Below are 19,445 nucleotides of genomic sequence, written 5' to 3'. Positions count from 1 at the left end.
TTTTCTTTTTTAAGATTTTATTTATTTATTCATGAGAGACAGAGAGAGAGAGAGAGAGAGAGAGGCAGAGACACAGGCAGAGGGAGAAGCAGGCTCCACGCAGGAAGCCCGACGTGGGACTCGATCCCGGGTCTCCAGAATCAGGTCCTGCGCCGAAGGCGGCGCTAAACCACTAAGCCACCTGGGCGCCCCCATGGTAGACCTTTAATATATACTTGTGGAAGGGAGAATGTGATATGGAAAACTGGGAGTGGGCCGGGGGAACAGTTAAGGAAGATGAAGAAATGGAAGTATTTGAGATGGTCTTGATGAATGAGTAGGAGTTTACCAAATGGGCACAGTGGAAAGGTGTCCCAAGAAGAGAGAGCAGCATGTACAAAGATAGTGAGGCATGAAGCAACTCGTATATCCCAGAAACAAGAAGTCCGGCTGAGTGCCCTAGTGGCCGGCGAGATGGGGGGTGCCTACTGGCTGGCCTGAAAAGGCACACTCAGCTGACCACAGAGGAGCCGCAGTGGGAAGCAGTGAGCTGGGATACATCCTGAAGGCAGAGGAGAGAGGCCAAGGTGTGGGATCCTCACCAGGGAAGGGAGAGGCCTGATGGCCAGGCGCATTTCCAGCCCTGCATTCTTCCTTCAGCCCTGCAATTGTCCCTGTGAGGAAAGTCACAGTCCGGATTCTCCCCTGGGTGCTGCCTGGGGCAAGGTCAGTATGGATTCCCTAAAAGCCCCAACATCCCCAGAACCACAAAAGGTTTCCCAGGGGATGCTGGTTTTGGGAAATGAACCTCTGCTGTGGGGTAGGCTGACAAGAGGGGAAGTTGGAGCTCAAACCATTTGGAGGATATTTGGGGCATTTCCCTAAATTAAAAGTACTCAAGGGGCGCCTGGGTGGCTCAGTTGGTGGAGCCACATGGCTCTAGGTCTTGGAATTATGGGTTGGAGCCCCACATTAAGTGTAAAGATTAAAGATAAAATCTTTAAAAAAAAAAAAAAAAAGTACTCAAAGTGCAGACAGGTCTAACTTCTCCAGGACCAAACAGGGAAGTGACACTTTCCTTAGCAATCTTTATTCAAGAACGTAATCTGTGCATGTAGCAATACCTGCACGCGTACACTTGAAAGGGTCCTTAGGGAGAAGTGAGCCTCTTTGTGCCCGAGCTCTTGCCTCCTCTCCTGACAAGCCCAGGCCTCCGCATCCTACTTGTCCTTCCAGAAATGGGCTCGCACAACCATGCCCGTGTGCGTGTGTGACTCACGGATAGCAGTATACTTGGCTACTGTTTTGTGCTTTATCCGTAGTAATGTATTATCCCCTATCACGTGTCCTGCTACCTTCTTTTTGGGGATACATAATTTATTTAATTATAATATTTATGTAACTTAATGGACTGTTAAGTTGTCCCCAGTTTATTCTTGCTGCCTCCTTATCCACATGAGTGAATTTACCCGCAGAGTAAATTCCCTGGAAGGAAGGGATTGCTAGCCCCTAGCAAAATTTAAAATTTTGTATAGATATTGTCAAACTCCCCAAAGAGATACAAAAATTCACTTCTACCAACATGGTAAGGGGCCCCCTCAGCTTGGTACCTCCAGCTGCACCCCCTTCCATTCCTTGGTGAGCTGGTCCCCTCCCTCCTCTACCCCCAAACTCTCACTATCCCCCCACCCTGTTCTGAGTGACTCCCAGGTGCCAGTAGGCCCACCTAGGCCGATTCCCTGCTGAAGGACAGCCTGCAGCCCACACCTCATTACCTCCATAGCCCACAGGTGATATGAGGCTTTTTTTACTTGTCACTTTATATTAAATTCTACTGTCATTTTTAAAAGTTAAAAAATAAATTCTCTTGCCACTTAGTTTTTAGAATAGGTAACATCATCCAAATTTCAGAGGGCAGAAAGCCAGTGTCTCTGTGTCACCTGCTTCCCTCTCCAGAAAAGCCACTACTCCCAATGGAGCCATCTTCCCGTTCCTTCTAGAGATACGTTGCATATATTCAAACAAATAAATATCTCTTCCATACTCCTTCCCCCCCCAACCTCTTTCCTGTCCAAAAATGGTCACATATGATTGCATTTTTCACCTAACAGTATCTAGCAGAGAACATTCCAAATCTGGGGATTAAGCACATCCTCATGGTTTTCAACACCCACAGAGCATCACATTTGATGACTGCCTATCCCTTTCACCTCCTTTTGTCATTTGTCTTTTCTTTGCCATGCAAATATTTTTAAGTTCTGTGGAGTGAAAATTTTCTGTGGTCTCTCTCGTAAGGCCTTCCCCAATTTGGAGCTTATATGAAATTCCTCCCACGGTTGATCCTGGTACTTCTGTGGTTTCATGCTTCATCTTTAAACCTTTGATCCATGGGGAATTTTTATTTTGTTATAAGGTGTAATATAAGGATCCAACTCCATCATTTTTCTCCAGGTGGCTATCCCTTTGTCTCTCATCCATTTACTAAATAATGTCTTGTTGGGACGCCTGGGTGGCTCAGTGATTGAGTGTCTGCCTTCGGCTCAGGATGTGATCCCGGGGTTCTGGAATCCAGTTCTGAATTGGACTCCTGCATGGAACCTGCTTCTCCTCCCTCAGCCTATGTCTCTGCCTGTCTCTCTGTGTCTCTCATGAATGAATAAATAAATAAAAATCTTAAAAAAAAAATAATGTCTTGTCCTCGCCCACTTGAAATAACTCTTGTTTCCAAACTCCAGTGCGTATTTGAGTCTTTCTCTGTTTATGTACTGAGGGACCTTGCTGGTTTTAGTTTTGTAGCTGGATCCTCGATTCCATTTTAATAAATTGGTCTCACTTCATTTTTTTTTCCAAAATGCATTTGCTGTTTTTGTTATAAACTTTAGAATCAACTTGTTTAACTTAAAAAGAAATGCTGTATTTTCTTTTTCTTTCTTTTCTAAATTTTTTTGCTGTGAGTATTTTCTTGTGTTAAACATGTAGACGAAATTAAGGTGAATTGGTATTCTATTATGTGGGTTTTCCTACTTACATGATGGTATTTCTCTTTCTTCTAATTTATAAATAGCTTGTGGTCTCTGTATATTAATTCTGTGTCTGGCCACCTTACTGAATTCTCTTATTGCTTGCAATCATTTTCAGTTCCTTGACTTTGGTTTTCCACATATTTAAATAACGATAGCAATAATAATAACACTGTACCCTTGCCTCCAGCTTTGATTGCTGTAGGTTCTTCCTCCAATCTAATTGCACTGCCTAAGACTTCCAGGAAAATGTTAAGTAATAGTGAAGATGGTGGGCATGCTTGTATTGTCTCTGGCCTTGATAGCAATGCTGCTGTTATCTCCACTGAACACACAGTGTTGGCTTTGGTATATTCATGTTGAAGAAGGCTCCATCTATTTTTATTTAATATAAAATGCCCATCAAAATGGATGTTAAATGTTGTCAAGTGCCTCGTAAGGTTTTTCCTTGGAGAAACAGAGTCAAGAGAGCCCTCAAAGATCCATGGGGACCTGAGTCTTTCCTCTAGTCACTGGGACACCTGAAGGTCTGCCCTCCACCCCTCCCAGCCCCCCGGGCCAGCATCACTTCAGTGATAGGTGGTGCCAGAACTGAGGCTCACTGGGCCTGTGGCAGGCAGGCTGGGCTGCCCTGGTGATGGAGCAGAGCAGGGAGGCTGAGTAGACACTACCTTCCCTTGTCTCCTTTTTCTCTCAAATTTATGACAATAAAAAGGCTTTCTAGAAATGGAGAAGTGGGTTGTCAGCCTCCTTTCATCCCCTGGCTGAGGGCTGCTGCCACCTAGGACACATAAGACACAAACCTCAGTCTCTTTGGAACCTAATCTCAGAGGTGGCATCTGTCACCTTTTGCCATTTCTATTCATTGGAAGCAAGTTACTAGGTTCAGCCCATGTTCCAGAGGGTGTGACGCCAGGAAGCAGGGTTCACTGGGGGCTCTCTCAGATGCTGCCACCACAGGAATGGAGCCAGGACACAGGCAGCCTGACTGCCTGGGTTCAGATCCTTCACCCACAAGAGTGGGGTATGAGTGGCCAAAACTCTAGGGGACCAGTTAGCAGGCGATTTCTCCTTGTTGACCAGAGCCATTGGGAAGTGGTACCTGGTTAGCCATGTGACCTCAGACAAATTACTCATCCTCTGTTTTCTCATCTGCAAAGTGGCTCTCATACTTGTACCACCTAGGGTCATTGTAAAGCTAAAATAATGAGCTCCACTATGCAGTTTGCAGAAACCAGGCCCAGAATATTGTAAAGACCCAATAAAACTTGGATGTTGTACTAAGAGAGATTGCTTGTCACTTCCACGGAGCTTTCCATGTGTCCCCACAGTGACCACTGCTGTTCATTGAACTCCCACCCTTTTCCAGACACTGGACAAGTCTTTGGGGATACTGGCCAGACCAAGGGAGGAATGCTCTGCTTCTATGAAACTTGCATCCTTTAGCAGAGACACAATAAACAAGTATACACATAAATAAGCTAATTTCCCAGTGTGATAAACTCTATAGAAAAAAAGTAGGATTGTAATTGGGCGGAAGGGACAGTTATTTGGCAGAGGTTCCCATGTGGGGAAGGGGAGTGCTTCCGTAGTTGACATTGGTGCTGAGATGTGAAGGTGCAAGGGAGCTGGCCCCACAGGGAACTGGGAGAAAGACATCCTGAGTGCCCCTAAGTACACACTAGCAGAAGAGGGTGACTCTGAAGAAGAGAAAGGGAACCCAAATGACTGATTGCTGGAAGGGTGGGCAAGTGGGAGGATATGTGGTCAGGGAACCTGGGACCCCAAGATCCCAGGAGAGTTAGATTTTATTCCAAGAACAGTAGGCCCTCTGAAGAGTTTTAAGCAGATGTGCTTTGTTCTTAATTGGCTGCTTTTCTTTGTTGAAGGGATGGATGGATGGATGGATGGATGGATGGATGGATGGATGGACGGACAAATGGGGAGGGAGAGATGAGCACATAAACAGATGGCACCACCAGCAGCACCAGCATAACAGCTCACCAGTGTATAGAGCCTGTTGCCCGCCCCGGAGCTTTAGGAAATAACCTGACACCTCTCCTGGAAGGAATGGGTGATGCAGGAGAGCTAGCCAGGTTGGTAAGGGGGCTGTCTCCAGCTCTCTTTCTCAAGGATAGTGGAGACACCCATAAGAATGACAGCTAATCTCATGGAAAGAGTCCCACCAAACAGCTAAAGTCAAGTCCTGATTGTGCCAGTTGGGTGGCCCTGGGCCACTGGAAGACCTGGGGGCCCTGACTTCCCTGTCTAAGGCAGGGATTATGGTGCCTTCCACAGCCTGTGCAGGTGGCCTGCCCAGCTTCCGGCTTCCTCGTCTCCGTCAGTTCCCACCAGAACTTCACCAGGTAGATCCGGTTATTGGCCTCATTTTGGTGAGTCTGAAAGATTCTATGGCCAGTAAGTGCTGATGTTCATGGAATTCCCACCAACCCCCCGAGGTGGGTCCTCCAGGTCTCCACTTGGAGAGGACCCTGAGGCCCAGAGTTGGTGGGTGATCTGGGGCCCTAGGGAACTGGGGGACTGGATAGAGCCAACGGGAGGCTGCAGGCAGGTGGGTAGGCACTTGCTGAGCTGTGGGTGGGAACGCGCAAGGTGGCTGGTGCAGGGCACTTGCAGCGGGATTTCCCCCCTGGGAAACCCTGCAGCCCCTGGGCCCCTGCAGGGAGGTGGGAGGGCCCCACGGTTGGGGGGGAGGGAAGGCCTCTGGCCTCCTTGCCCCGCCCCCAACAGTCCTGGCTTTGGGTCACTGACAAGTGCAGAAGTTCCCCAAAGGAGACGAAAGGGCCCTGCCCAGGGGCCCACGCAGCAGCCACAGCCCCTGCATGCTGCTCCCCTGCCCCACACCCCTGCCCGCTGCACCAAGCCCTTCTGCCCCGCCAGGCGTCTAAAGAGAAACAGGCGTCAGCCCAGGGGTAAGTGGGCAGTCTGTAGAGACACTAGGCCAGGGGTGACTAACCCTTGAAGGGCATGTGGCATTCGTTCGGTGACTCCAACCAGGTCAAGAGAAATGAGTGGAGACAGAGGATGGAGTGGAGGGGCGGCTTGGACAGGGGTTGGCTTCAGCCTGGTGTGGGCTGTCAGGGAGGCGCAGGGACGCAGCCCCTGAAGACCAGGCCAGCTGGCTCCGGGGCCTGGCTCATTGCACCCCTGACCCCCACAGTCTCCACAGGTCTGGGGGTGGAGGTTCTCCCTCTCCCCTCCTGCCCCAGCTTGGAGACTGGCCTGTAACCACTAACACATATGGCTACTGAGCACTTGAAATGGGCTAGCCTGGATGTGGTGTTAGTACAAAATATACACTAGATTTTGAAGACCTGGTATAAAAAATATATTAAAATTATCAATAATAGGTTGAAATAAATGGTACTATTTTGGTTGTGTTGGAAAAATTTGTTATACAAAATAATTTGTATAATACTTGTCTCTTTATACTTTTTATTTTTTATTTATACTTTTTAAATGTAGCTACCAAAACACTTAAAATTATACGTGCAGCAAATAAAATATTAAAAAATAAATAAAATAAAAATATATGTGTAGCTTGCATTATATTTCCATTGGACCACACTGCCTCAGATAGCCATACTCTCTTACTGGGCCTTCACCCCTGGGAATCCATCACCTGGGGCTTCCCTGGGGCTCCCCACTCCCCTGGGCTCCTAGTAGAAAGACGGAAGGCCCAGGGACAGGTCATATATTGCAGTTACTGTCACCTTTAAATAGTAACTTCTTTTATTTTTTAAACAATTTTCCATAATTGCTGGCCTGATACAGTGTTTGATTAATTACATCAGAATGACAGTGTTTTTCACCTGAATGTCCTAGAATGAGTTCTATGTGCTACAGTGGTTTAAAAAATGCCTTCATAAATATCACTTATTCTTTTTTTTCTTTTTATTATAAAGTTTTTATACAGAAAAGTTGAGAGAGAGGGGTTCCTGTCCTGGAACCCCTGCCAGGATCCACTGCATTTTGGAGTCACCTCCTCTCCCCTGAAGCCCCTTGCGTGGGTGGAAAGAGAGACTCAAGCACAAAAAGAGTTTCTTAAATTGAGGAACTCAGAGGGGAAGAAAGCCCAGCTGGGAACAGGAAAAGCTGGGTTAAGGGTTCTGGCTGAGTCACCTGGGGGCCAGTCCCTTGAACCTAGTGGGGACAGGGTTAGGAACCAGTTTGCCTAGGGACTGATTTTACAGCTTGGACATGTTTCTAAACATCTCTGGACCTCAGTTTCCTTTCCTGTAAGATGGAGATAATGTTACCACTTCGTTCATGAGTGTTCAGACATGATGCTCATCTATTCGTTAACATCATGCCTACCTTAGTGCGAGCGCTATGTGTGCATCCATCATGTTGGTTCTGCTGCTGCTGCAGTTAACCTTCATCACAGACTCTCTGCATGCCCTTCCTGGCCGGTCACTGCTCGGTGTGCTGGAGTTGCTGCTAAGATAGACAAAATGAGGATGGACCAAAAATAAACATTATGAATAAACACATCACATATATACATAAATTATAATAAACACATAAATTATATGTGTACTGGATTGTGATAAGTGCTGTGGAAAAATTAAGGCTGGGAAGGGGCATGGGTTGCAGTGGGTGATGACGTTTAAATAGGGTGATCAGGACAAATTCCCTAAGAAGGTGACATTTGAGGACAGACCTGAAGGAGGCAAGGTTGTGTCTGGGAGAACAGCTCCCCCAGGCAACAGCAAGAGCTGTTGGTGCAAAGACCTTCAGGCCAGGGTGTGCCTGGTGGTTTGAGTAATGGGAGTAATGGCTGAGAGCTAAGGAGAGAGCAGCCATGAAGTTAGAGGAGTAGCTGGAGGGCTGGGGAGGACGGGCTGGGGCAGGGCAGGGAGTGGGGGTAATGGCTTGGAAGATCTTCACGAGGACTCTGCTAACAGGGGCACATTTTGCTTTGAGGGGAGGTGTGTGAGCTGGTTTGGGTCTTACTGGGCCATTGTGGCTGCCATATTGAGAACAGACCATAGGGGCCTGGAGACCATGCCAGTAATCCAGATCCAGAAGGATGGTGGCTGGGACCAGGTCCAACATTGAACAGTGGTCAGATTTTGAGTATCTTTTGACAGAAGAGCCAGTAGAACTTACTGATAGGAATAGATGTGAAATGTGAAAGAGCAGAGCTGAGGATGCATCTGGTTTCTGCTTGAGTAGCTAGAAGAGGGAGTCACCCTGACCAGAGAAGGGCAGGGTGGGGCAGATCCAGAGATGGATTTTGTTCTTGCTAAGTGGAAGGTGGCTGGAGACATCCCAGTAGAGCTGTGGGGGTGGGCAGTGTTCAGTGAGTCTGGAGGGCAGAGGACAGTGAACTTGGAAGTCAACAGCATGGGGATGGCACAGAAAGTCCTGAGACTGCATGAGCCCCCCAGAGGACAGTGTGGGTCACTCTGGGGAGCAGGGGAGGGAAAAGGTGACCTCAGTTCTCTGCTGAGGTACCCGATTGCCCAGCACTGAGGTGGGAGCGCAAGAGGAGGCTGGGATGGTGGACAAGGTCGTGATGACTTTCAGACCGGCCATTCTGTGCCTGTGGGACATCACACACGTGTAGAATCATAAAAGACATTTAGACTCAGAGGAGGTAGACATTTGGTTGCTCCATATCTGATTCTTAACTGGGGGCAGCTTTGCCCCCCACGGGACATTTGGCAACCTATAGAGATTTTTTTGGTGGTCAGCCTGGGAGGGACAGTCTGCTGTGAGCATCGGTGGCAAGCGGTGGGGGATGCTGCAAAACTCCTCCTCTGCACGAGACCACCCACCACCACCACAAGGAAGAAATATCAGTAGTGCTGAGGTGGGAAAATTCCGCTCTCTGTCGTACTTAGTTGAAGGTGATAATAAAAGTGAGCATTTAAAGAGCACTTGCTAGAGGCCTGGTGCTAAACTAAGCTCCAGAGAAGGTAGCAGCCAACCTAGATTTTCTTCACCCTCCAGGGGGTGTGACTGACCCTTGGGGAGGGTAAGGCACTGGGCTCCCCCTGGTGGAGCTGAGGGCACAACCCAGGTCAGGCTCAGCCCTGTTCAGGGAGTCCTCAGAGGCCTGTGACATGTATCAGGACGGAATGGAAGCACAGGGGCTGCACAGACTGTTTTTAAAAGGACACGGGAAAACCAAAAACAGGAGCACGAGACTCTCAGCTTTTATGATGCATGTCTTCCTGAAATAATTGGCTACTGCGATTTTTTTCTTTAAATCTCATACACCTCTTTCCTGAGCAGTAGAGAAAAAAGTTTGCATAAATAATTGAATGCTGTAGAAAATCCTAGAGTTTGCCTTAATGACCTATTTTATCTTCCTTGCATTCCCCTTTGCTTCCAGAGGAGGGTTTGTATTATAAATAGAGAATGAGTGCATACTTGAACAAACCTAGGTTTGAATCCTGGGCCTTCCACTTGCTCGTGAGCTAAATATTTAACTTTTCAGGGCTTCAGTTTATTCATCTGGGTCAGTAACACTCCTTCCTACGGTGTTCATGAGGACTAAGTGTGACTATGTGTGTTAAGCACCTTGCACAGTGTTTTACATGTAGTAGATCCTTAAAAGTGGTAGCGGGACTTTCACTTCTGGAGAAGATGGAGCCTACCACTGTCACAGGTCCTGGGGCCTAGGAAGTGTCTTTGGGGACTATTGTTCTACCCACCGCACTATCGAAAAATAAAACACGGAGAAAGGAGAATTTAATAAGAACAAACAAGAGTATCAGTGAGCTGTCAGATAACTTCAGGTTTGCCTAATATACTTGGAAGCTCAAAATGGGGAGAGGGGACAGAAGAATATATTTGAAGCTGTAATGGCCCCAGATTTCCCGGATGTTATGAAAACTATAAACCCAGAAATCTAAGAAGCTCAATGAGTCCTAAATACTAGAAACATGAAGAAAACTATACTGAGGCACATCACAATCAGATGGCTCAGGAGCTGAAAAAGAAGAAAGACACATTACATGCAGAGGAACCAACATGAAGGGGTCTGCAAATTTCTCTTCAGAAACAATGCTCGAAGAACACTTACCAGACCATACTCTGGGGCAAAACCAAGTCCTCAAGAAATTCAAATCATACATGTGTTCTCTGACCACAGTGGAATTAAATTAGAAATCAGTAACAAAGATTTCTGGAAAATTCCCCCAACTTGGAGACTAACACATTTCCAGATAACTCATAGGTCAAAGAAGAAATCTAAAAGGAAGTTATTTTGAATTGAAAATGTTTTGAGCTGAACTAAAATGAATACTACACAACATACCAAAATTTGGGGGTTTCTGTAAGCATTACTTAGAACAAGTATAGCACTGATCACTGTAAGCACCTAGAGAAAGAAGACCTGATTCAACCCGAAGTAGACAGATGAGAAAAAGTCCTAAAGATTAGAGATGGAATCAGTGAACTAGAATAGACATTTGCAGTCTACAACCTGTAGTTGGTTCCCTCTTTTTGGAAATGAAGCTTTACACAAACACAACTGTGCCCTTTGGTTTACATATTGTCTGTGGCTGCTTTTTAGCTATAACAGCAGAGTGAGTGGTTATGGAAGAGACCATATGGCCTTACAACCTAAAATACTTACTGTCTAGCCCTTTAAAAGTTTTCTGGGGGCGCCTGGGTGGCTCAGTTGGTTAAGCATCTCTGCCTTGGGGTCAGGTCATGATCGAGCCTCAAGTGGGCCTCCCTTTTCAGGGGGGAGTCTGCTTCTCCCTCTGCTCCCTTCCCCTCACTTGTATGTTCTGTCTCTCTCAAATAAATAAATAAAATCTCTTTAAAAATTTGCTGGGCAGCCCCAGTGGCACAGCGGTTTAGCGCCGCCTGAAGCCAGGGGTGTGATCCTGGAGACCCGGGATCGAGTCCCACGTCGGGCTCCCTGCATGGATCCTGCTTCTCCCTCTGCCTATGTCTCTGCCTCTCTCTCTCTCTGTGTGTCTCTAGGAATAAATAAATAAAATCTTTTAAAAAAATTTGCTAACCAGAAACATATTAAATAAAATCTATAAAACAAGAAGCTAGGTTTTTGAGATAAAAAAAATTGGTAAGTCTCTTGCAATACAGATCAGAGGGGAAAAAAGAAGAAGATACAATTACCATCAGAAATGAGAGGTGACATTACTACAGATTCTTCAGATATTTAAAAGATAATAAGGATGTTTTATAGATAACTTTCTTCCAATACATGTAACAACTAAGATGAAAGAAATTAATTGAAAAACACAAACTACCAAAGCTCACTCAAGAAGAAATACACACACACACACACACACACACACACATTTTTAAAAGATTTTATTTGTTTATTCATGAGAGACACACACAGAGAGAGAGAAAGAGGCAGAGACACAGGCAGAGGGAGAAGCAGGCTCCATGCAGGGAACCCGACGTGGGACTCGATCCCTGGTCTCCAGGATCAGGCCCTGGGCTGAAGGTGGCGCTAAACCGCTGAGCCACCAGGGGCTGCCCACATGTATATATTAAAGAAATTGGATTTGTTATTAAAAACCTTCCCACAAAGAAAACTCCAGGTCTAGGTGGCGTTACCATTGCATTTTATCAAATTTTTAAAGTATGAAATAAATAGCAATTGTACATGAACTCTTCCCAAAAAATAAAAAGAAGGAAATAGTTACCAGCTTATTCTGTGAGGCCAGAGTGACCCTGGTACCAGAACCAGATGAAGACATTCTGGCGAGAAGTGGAACTCCTGGAACTCCGGTGTGCGCTGGCAGGAATGTAACGGTGACGTCACTTGGGAAATCAGTTGTGGCTGTTTCTTAAAAAGCTGAAGGTAGGTATATGAAACTATGCAGAAATAAACACACGAGCCGGCTTGGAGCGTCATCGGGGCAGGACTCTAGGCCGGGGCACAGCTGTACATGAGCGCTCCTGCCAAGCTCTGGGCGCGATGGGTCCAAGTTTGGTGGGAAACTTGAATGAAGCATGTGGGACATGAGCGGCTCTCTTAAGGGAAAAGGATTTAAAACAAGAGGTCAAGATGAGGTACAAAAGTGAGGATTTATTTAGGATAAGCAAGTAACTACATCAAATTCTTGGAGTCCTAGATCTCTTTCTCCTGAGTCATCTTGAGACACCGGTTCAGAGAAGCTTCTGTAGAAAGGCTCCCTGCTGGCATCTGGCTTCCCCTCCCCACTTTCCCCACCTCAGTGGCAGTGCCCCCACCCTGTGCTATGGGGTGACCACTGCAGGCCACCGAGTCACCGGCATGGCCTCTCTGTCTTTGGGCTCTGCCCCGGCTCCGCTCCCCTCCGTCTCTGCAGCCCTGCTGCCCAGTGGCTGTGCGGGCCTGAAGGAGCAGGGCTTGTGTGTGCAGAGAGGGCTCCAGAAGGCATCCTGGGCTCCTGACGAGCTTGTCTCCTTGTCTCCTTGCTCGCCACAAGCTTGCTCCTGAGCTTTGGGACACACGGGCCTCTCCAGCCTCCTGGTCTGCCCGGATGCCACACATCCCATCGGTGAGGACACAGCCCATCTGGGCTCTAGCTCTCAGAGCCCTGCCCTCCGCTCTGAGGTCCTTGGGGGCTTTGCCATGACCGCTGTCAGACTGGCCCATGTGGGCTCCTTGTCCATGAGTGGTGACAAGAGCATGGGCTGGGTCAGAGCCCAGAGCGGGGGCCTTGGAATTCCAGGCCCTACTGTGTAGTAACTGTGTTGAGTTCAAGCACGTTCCTAATCCCTCTGTGCCTCCCTTTCCTCGTCTGTAAAATGCAGGAAGTAATAGGACCACAGAGTCTTTGCAAAGATGAAAGAGTCCTAGGAGGGCTGGTGTGTCCTTCAGTCTTGTCCACCTAAGGGTCTGCAGCTTCTAGAAGAGTCCCAGGCCAGTATCAGGCACTCAGGAAGCACTTGCTCCTGTCTGGTCTCTGGCCTGGGGCTGCAGGCTCTCACAAGGGGTGTGCCGGGTCTCACAGTTCTCCCTTGCTGCTGCCCCATGCTCTCAAGAACCCAGGGCCCTGGGACTCACACCCCACCTGAAGATGGTCCTGCTGAGGGTCTGAGGCTCTGGGGCCAGAGCCAAGTAGATGGGGGAGTTACATAGTGCAGGATGTTGGGGATGAACAAAGACAAGATCGTTCTTGAACACTGCTTCAGCCCTATAAAGTTCAGTACAGATGCATTTTGGGTACATCCCAAAGATCCGTTCACTTACATATGAAAATGCAAGAAGCACTGAAGCTGCCTTAGAGGAAAGGTCACCTCATGAACATCAGTCTGAGTTTTCTTGTCCTTCCATCCTTAGGTAACAGTCCAATGTCTAGCTGTGAGTAGGGATAGGTGGAGAATTCCGGAGCGTTTGGCTCCATGCTGGTTTAATATCAAGCCTCTGTGATGTTGCTACTTCTGGAGAACCAAGTCTCACCTTCAGGCTAGCTGAGGAAGGCAGGCTGTCATGTCAGAGCCTGAGGTAAAAGCACAGAGTGAAGCTGCCCTGTGTCCTGAGGAGGTAGAAGAAAGCTGATTTAAAACAGAATACGTAGTGAGGCTGCTCTGGGCTACGAACTTCTCCCAGCTAGCCTCAAATCTGCTTTTTCCCTAACTGTGTGTGTGGGGGGGGAGGGGGCGGAGGGGCTCTAATGATTTCTGGTTTGATGTGGAAATACAACAAAGAGCAAGGCTGAACGTCGAGACCTGGGAGGGCCCCAAGGCAGACACGTGAAGTGTGAAGGGTGGGTGTTCCCAACCCAGAACCAGCAGCCTGGCCCTGGAGGGCAGGGCTGGGAGAGGGGCCTTGTCCCACGCAGGGAAGAAGAGGCTACCAGGCATCGGGGTGGGAGGCGCACCCTGCTGTCCACACAGGGGTCTTGCGGTAAGCCTGTATCTCCCTGTCTTGCAGGTGGTGTCGGGTTGCGGGAGAAGGTGCCTGCCAACCCCGAGGCGCTCCTACTCATGGCCAGTTCCCAGCGTGACATGGAGGACTGGGTGCAGGCCATCCGCCGGGTCATCTGGGCCCCACTTGGCGGAGGTACTGCCCGTAGGTCTCATGCTCACCCTCTAGAACCCTTGCCTTCAGGTAATCATGCCCCTCCACCCTGCATGGAGCCCGTATGGCCCCTCTCACTCAGGGCTCACTGTCTGTGTCCCGAGCGCTGGCAGCGTGTAGACCACGCTCACTTCCCCGGCTGCCAGCCCTCAGGAATCACACCTCCCGGGTACCAGGTGGGCAGCAGCAGGGGAATCAAAACATGCCCTCCGCCTACTAGAGTCCTAGGGTGTGTGCGTGCTCGCCTCCCTGCATCCAGACCATGCTGGGTAGGTGTTCGTGATGTGGTGTGCACTAGGTACGGTGCCCTTCCCTCTGCCGTGCCCCACTGCAGCCACACGGGGCCGTGGCGCTGCCCACACAGCCTGCACCCTCTTCCTGATCTGAGAGCTGCACTTGCCATTTGCTCACTTACACCTTTATTAAAACCACGTATCGGATGCCTGAGATGTACCCAGTCATATTCCAGGCACTAGGAATTCAGTGATAAGCGAGATAGAGGATTCCTCTACCCTCCCGTCCCATCCTTCGCCCAGCAAGAGATAGACAATAGGCAAGTAGAGGTGTCATATGATGTTGAGTAGAGAGAAACATAATGAAGTCAAGCTAAGTAGGATGATAGGGGATGCTGTGTTAGATGCTGTAGCCCAGCCAGCTCAGGGAAATGGCCAGGAGGGCCAGGGGAATGCCGGGTGAGGAACATTCAGTCAGAAGTGCAAGTGCAAAGGTCCTGAGGCAGGAATGAGAGATGTGGACACAGAATCTCAGGAAGGCCTGCGGGTCTTAGGATATGAGGACAGGAGATGTTACTGGAGCCTTGGGCACATGGTGGGGATCTTAGACTTTGTTCTAAAGTGATGGGGCATCAAGGAGGGCTCTGAGCAGGAGATAGACATGACCTGACTGGGATTTGTTAAGGGGCCTCTGGCTGCCATGTGAGAGGTGGAGCAGAGAGAGATGAGGAGATGCAGCAGGCAGAGAGAGCCGTCAGACTGGGGCAACGGGAAGCACAGGCTGGCCTGGGCATGGAGGAGATGGTGAAGAGCTACCAGCCACAGGTGTATTCTGAAGGCAGAGCTGCTGGGTTTGCTGAGGGACATGGGGTGCAAGAGAAGGGCAGGTTGGCCCCTGGCTGTGCAGCTGCTGTCTCTGTAGGTTGGTGTCCCTCCATGGTCATCATGAGAAGAGCTTTGAGAAGGGGTCACCTGCTGGCTGGGCTGAATGCGGAGACCAGGAGCTGCTGGCTTGTGACCGTGCAAGCCATGGATGTCTCCTGTCCCCCCAGGTGTCTGGGAGTGTACAGTCCATGCTGGGCACAGGCTCACCTCGGGGAGCTCAGAACCCATCTCCAGACCAGTGTGCCCGATAGGCTGGGCCTCTTCTTCACCCCGTGCCTCGCCAGCTCTCCTCGGCCCCTCCTGGCTGTGGCCTGCCTGGCCACCTTTCCTAGAACCGTGAGTCTTCATGTAGCACAGTCGATAGAACTTTGAGAGTCCGTTTCTTCCCTGTGCAGCATACACAGCCTCACAGTGTTGGCCACAGCCTCCCTGCCTGCTCATGACTGTGGCACCTCCCACCCTAAGACCCTAAGCCCACCCGGGGATTTCTGCAGCCTTCACAGATGTCCTTCAATGCAGGGTGGTGGAAATTGAGCCCCTAGAACAGAGCAGAGCCCAGGAGCAAACCCTTGTGCTTGATTTATGACAAGCATATTGATATTGATTTATGGATATTGATTTATGACAGGTGCCACTGTGGACACAGGGGGGGGAGGAGAACATCGTCACGATCTTAGAGGATAGAAAGATTTTTTGCAGGAGTTACAAAAGTCATTCATCTTTTAGGAAAAGGTTCATAAATTATACTTCACAGAAGGAAGAGTGTCTGTTTTTAAAAGGTAAACCAGGAAAGTGAAAAGACAAGCTTCTAGGGTGGGAGAAGGTGTTTGCCACACACCCCAAACAAACAACTTATTCCTCAAACTCCCGTACATCAGTAAGGCAGAGACAGACAAGCCAGTAGAGGCTTGGGCAAGAGACTTGAGCAGGCTTTTCACCCAGACACATCCTCATGCCCCGTGAGCATGGGCAGTGGTGCTCAACCTTGCTAGTGATCAGGGCAGTCACCACCTGAAAGATTAAAAGAAGAAGGCAGGTGGTTTGCAGTGGTGACGAGGACAGAGAGCTATAGGCACTGCACGTATGACTAGGGAAACCTGCATTACCTGTGAACGTTCATGCTACGCACACCTAGGCCCCCGCAGATCCACTGCTAGGCATGTCCCAGGTGGAAATATGTGCACAAAGGGGCACCTGGCTGGTGCAGTCAACTCAGCATCCAACTCTCGATTTTGGCTCAAGTCATGATCTCAAGGTTGTAAGATTGAGCCTATGTCCAGCTCTGCGCTTAGCATGGAGTCTGCTTGAGATTTTCTCTCCCCTTCTGCTCCTCTCTCCATGCTCAATCTCTCTCTCTCTCAAAAAAAAAAAACAAAAAACAAAACAAAACAAACAAACAAAAAAAACATGACAGAGATGCTGGGGACTTATACATGTCACATGTTCACAGCAGCCTTACTCATGATGGCCTGATACCAACCCAGTGTTTAGGAACAATACGATGGATAAATGCAGATGACTTGCCCTTGCAGCAGAAATGCTACAGCAATGAGGGAGAATTAACTACAGGTCTACCTAGCAACATGCATGAATTGTAGACATACCATGGGACAAGGGAAGCCCAGGAACATGCTATAGGGATGATTCCATTTCTGTGAAGTTATAAAAATAGGGGAGAAGGAAACTGTATTACTTGGAGATAGGTAGTTAGGCAGTAGAAATACAGAAAGGCAGGGAAATGAATGCTGTACAAGTCAGGGTAGTAGCCCTGGCTACACAGGCTTCATTTTATAATAATGTGTTAATCTATACATAGATGCCTTAGGTACGTGTCTGGATGTTACATATTTCAGTATATAAAATATTAAAAAAATAAGGAGAAACTGAAGGCCAAAGAGACTACAAAACTTGTCTAAGACATCCCAGCTAGGCAGGGAGCAAGGCTGAGAAATGGGGGTGGATGTTCTGACGCTGGACACCGGGCTTTGACTCAGACCATGCAGGGCGCTGGCACAGCCCATCGACACAGGGTGCTGTCTTCCGGCCACATGTCTCTCTCTTTCTCTCTGTGTCTTTCTCTTGCCCCCTTCTTCCCTTCCTCCTCTGTGCTTGCCCACAACTGGGACCCTTTGCAGAATCCCACATTAGACCCCAGATCTGACCCTCCCTCAGGCCCCTGGCATTTATCAAATTTCCCAGGCTGTGTGCTGAAGAGCTTGTAAGAATTAAAACAGGAACCGTCATCAAAGGTGCTTACCTCCCTTCTACCTGAAGCATAGAGGAAATGCAGAAATCCCAGGGGGTAGCAATGGCTGACATGTCTGGACAAGCAGTGGGCACTGGCAGGTGGGCTCAGCAGCCTCCGCAGGCTTCCTGGCAAAGCTGTTATTAGCCTGGGTTCCCCTGGAAGGGAGGCTTGGGGGATCAGTCCTTCTTTCACTACAAATCAGGGAGTCTGTGAGCCCTTTCAAGCTGTTTGTTCTGGCAGAGAGCGGCCACCTCTGACAGACAGGAGTGGGCAGTGTACCTGCCACCGTCAGGGGAGAGCTTGGCCGTCCCCACCAAGAGACCTGGGGGCCGGTGCACGGGCTCAGCCGAGCCTGTTACCGTCAATGGCCTGCCCAGAGGAGTCCCCAACTGTAGGGCCTCTTGTCTGGTCATGCATGCATTCATTCATTCATTCTGCTAGTCACTCATTCACTTAAGGATGTGTTCTAGGGGCCGGGGAATACAGCAGTGAGCAGGACAGACAAGGTCCCTGCCCTCCTTTGTGAACTGCACACTCTAGAAGAGAAAATAGGTAGCAGGTAGGATAAGGAAGCCCGTTGCAGGTTAGACAATGATGTGCTCAGTGGAGAAAGGTAAGGTGGAGAGTGGAGTGAGAGTGATGGGGGTCGGAATTTCATGACCTCTGAGTAAAGGAGATGAAAGGGTGAATTGCATGTATATCTGGGCGGAGAGTTTTGGAGGCAGAGGCAGCAGCGTCTGTGTTGGAAGAGCAGCAAGGAAGCCAGTGTGCCTGGAACAGACTCTGTGAAGATGGAGAGAGCAGGAAACAGGTCAAAGAGGCAATGAGGTGTAAATCAGTAGAGCCTTATCGTCACGGTGACAACTCTGGCTTTTCCTGAGGTCTGTGGTGCCATGGGTGGGTTTTGAACAGAGTGGCAGGGCCTGGTTTGGGTTCTAACAGGATCCCTCCAGCCATGTGTTGAGAACAGATCAAAGAGTGAAACAGGGAGACCAGTTAGGAGCTCATTATACAATAATGCCAGTGAGAGATGACAGCAGCTTGGCTCTAGATGCTACTGGTGATGAGAAGTGACTGAATTCTTGATATATGTTAAGGTAAAGGCAGTCATGTTTCCCTGCTGGAATGGGAGAAACACATAAAGAATGAGAGAAGTCAGGGTAATTAGCCATTGACTGAGATGCGAAAAACCACAGGAAGTACAGTGTTTGGAATGAAGACTGAGAGATCGCATTGGGGCTCAGTCTGAGACACCCGATAGAGACCTAAGTATACATGTCCAGCAGGCGGCTAAACATTCAAGGGTAGAGAATTGGAGAGAGGACTGGGTTGGAGAATCTGGGGGCTGTTGACCATGCATGGAGTTTGAGGCCATGAGGCTGGGTGACACACCGTGGAACGAGCGGAGGGACAGCAGAGGACCAGGGCTGAGCTCTGAGCTGCAATCCGTTAGACATCAGGGGCAGAGGAGGAGCCAGCAGAAGCGGTTCAGAAGTGAGGAGTGGAGCTAGGAGTGAGCTGGGGACCCAGGGCTGAGTAAAGAGAATGTCTAGGGAGGAAGGAACAGTGATAGCGAGCACCATCGACAGACGAAGTGGAAAAGAGCGGACTTTGAGCACAGCTCCGCCGACCTGGGTGCATGGCTCTGGTGGCGAGCCGGCGATGAGAATGCTGGGCATGAAAAGGGTAAGGGGAGGGTATTGGAGCGTGACAATAACTGTCACGAACTGTTACAGCAAAACTGTTTCAAGAAGTTCGCTGTAAAGGGAGAGATAAATGGGGCAGGAGCTGGAGGGAAAGTCAGGTAAAGAGAGGATTGGCTTTTGTTTTGCTTTTCTAAGTCAGGAGACAAAACAGCAATGCGAAAGATTGATGGTACAGCAGGAGAGAAGACTGGCTGGAGCACTGACAGCTCTTCTGAATCTAGATGCGAGAATCCTCGACAAAATGCTTACAAATTGAATCCAGCAATACACAAAAGGATTGTACACCATGACCAAATGAGATTTTTTTTTGAAATTTATTTATTGTTGAGAGACACAGAGAGAGAGAGG

The 19,445-nt window shown here is 48.8% G+C and overlaps 1 protein-coding gene across 4 annotated transcripts in view; it reads left to right on the top strand.

Annotated features, from left to right (window-relative positions):
• Positions 1-19,445, top strand: part of ARHGAP22 (Rho GTPase activating protein 22) — a 135,605-nt gene that overhangs the window by 91,970 nt on the left and 24,190 nt on the right. For 2 of the 4 annotated variants that reach the window (XM_025466314.3, XM_035707800.2), the window contains one exon: positions 13,879-14,007. The exons of 1 other annotated variant lie outside the window; for it this stretch is intronic. In XM_025466314.3, coding sequence (XP_025322099.3) covers positions 13,879-14,007 — 129 coding nt within the window. Of the gene's footprint in view, positions 1-13,878; positions 14,056-19,445 lie in introns of all 4 variants that reach the window. One more of the 4 variants, XM_025466313.3, reaches the window with a different exon arrangement.

The sequence above is a fragment of the Canis lupus genome, chromosome 28 (assembly GCF_003254725.2).
Source record: "Canis lupus dingo isolate Sandy chromosome 28, ASM325472v2, whole genome shotgun sequence".
Classification (NCBI taxonomy): Eukaryota; Metazoa; Chordata; class Mammalia; order Carnivora; family Canidae; genus Canis; species Canis lupus.
This window is presented reverse-complemented; position numbering and strand designations above follow the sequence as displayed.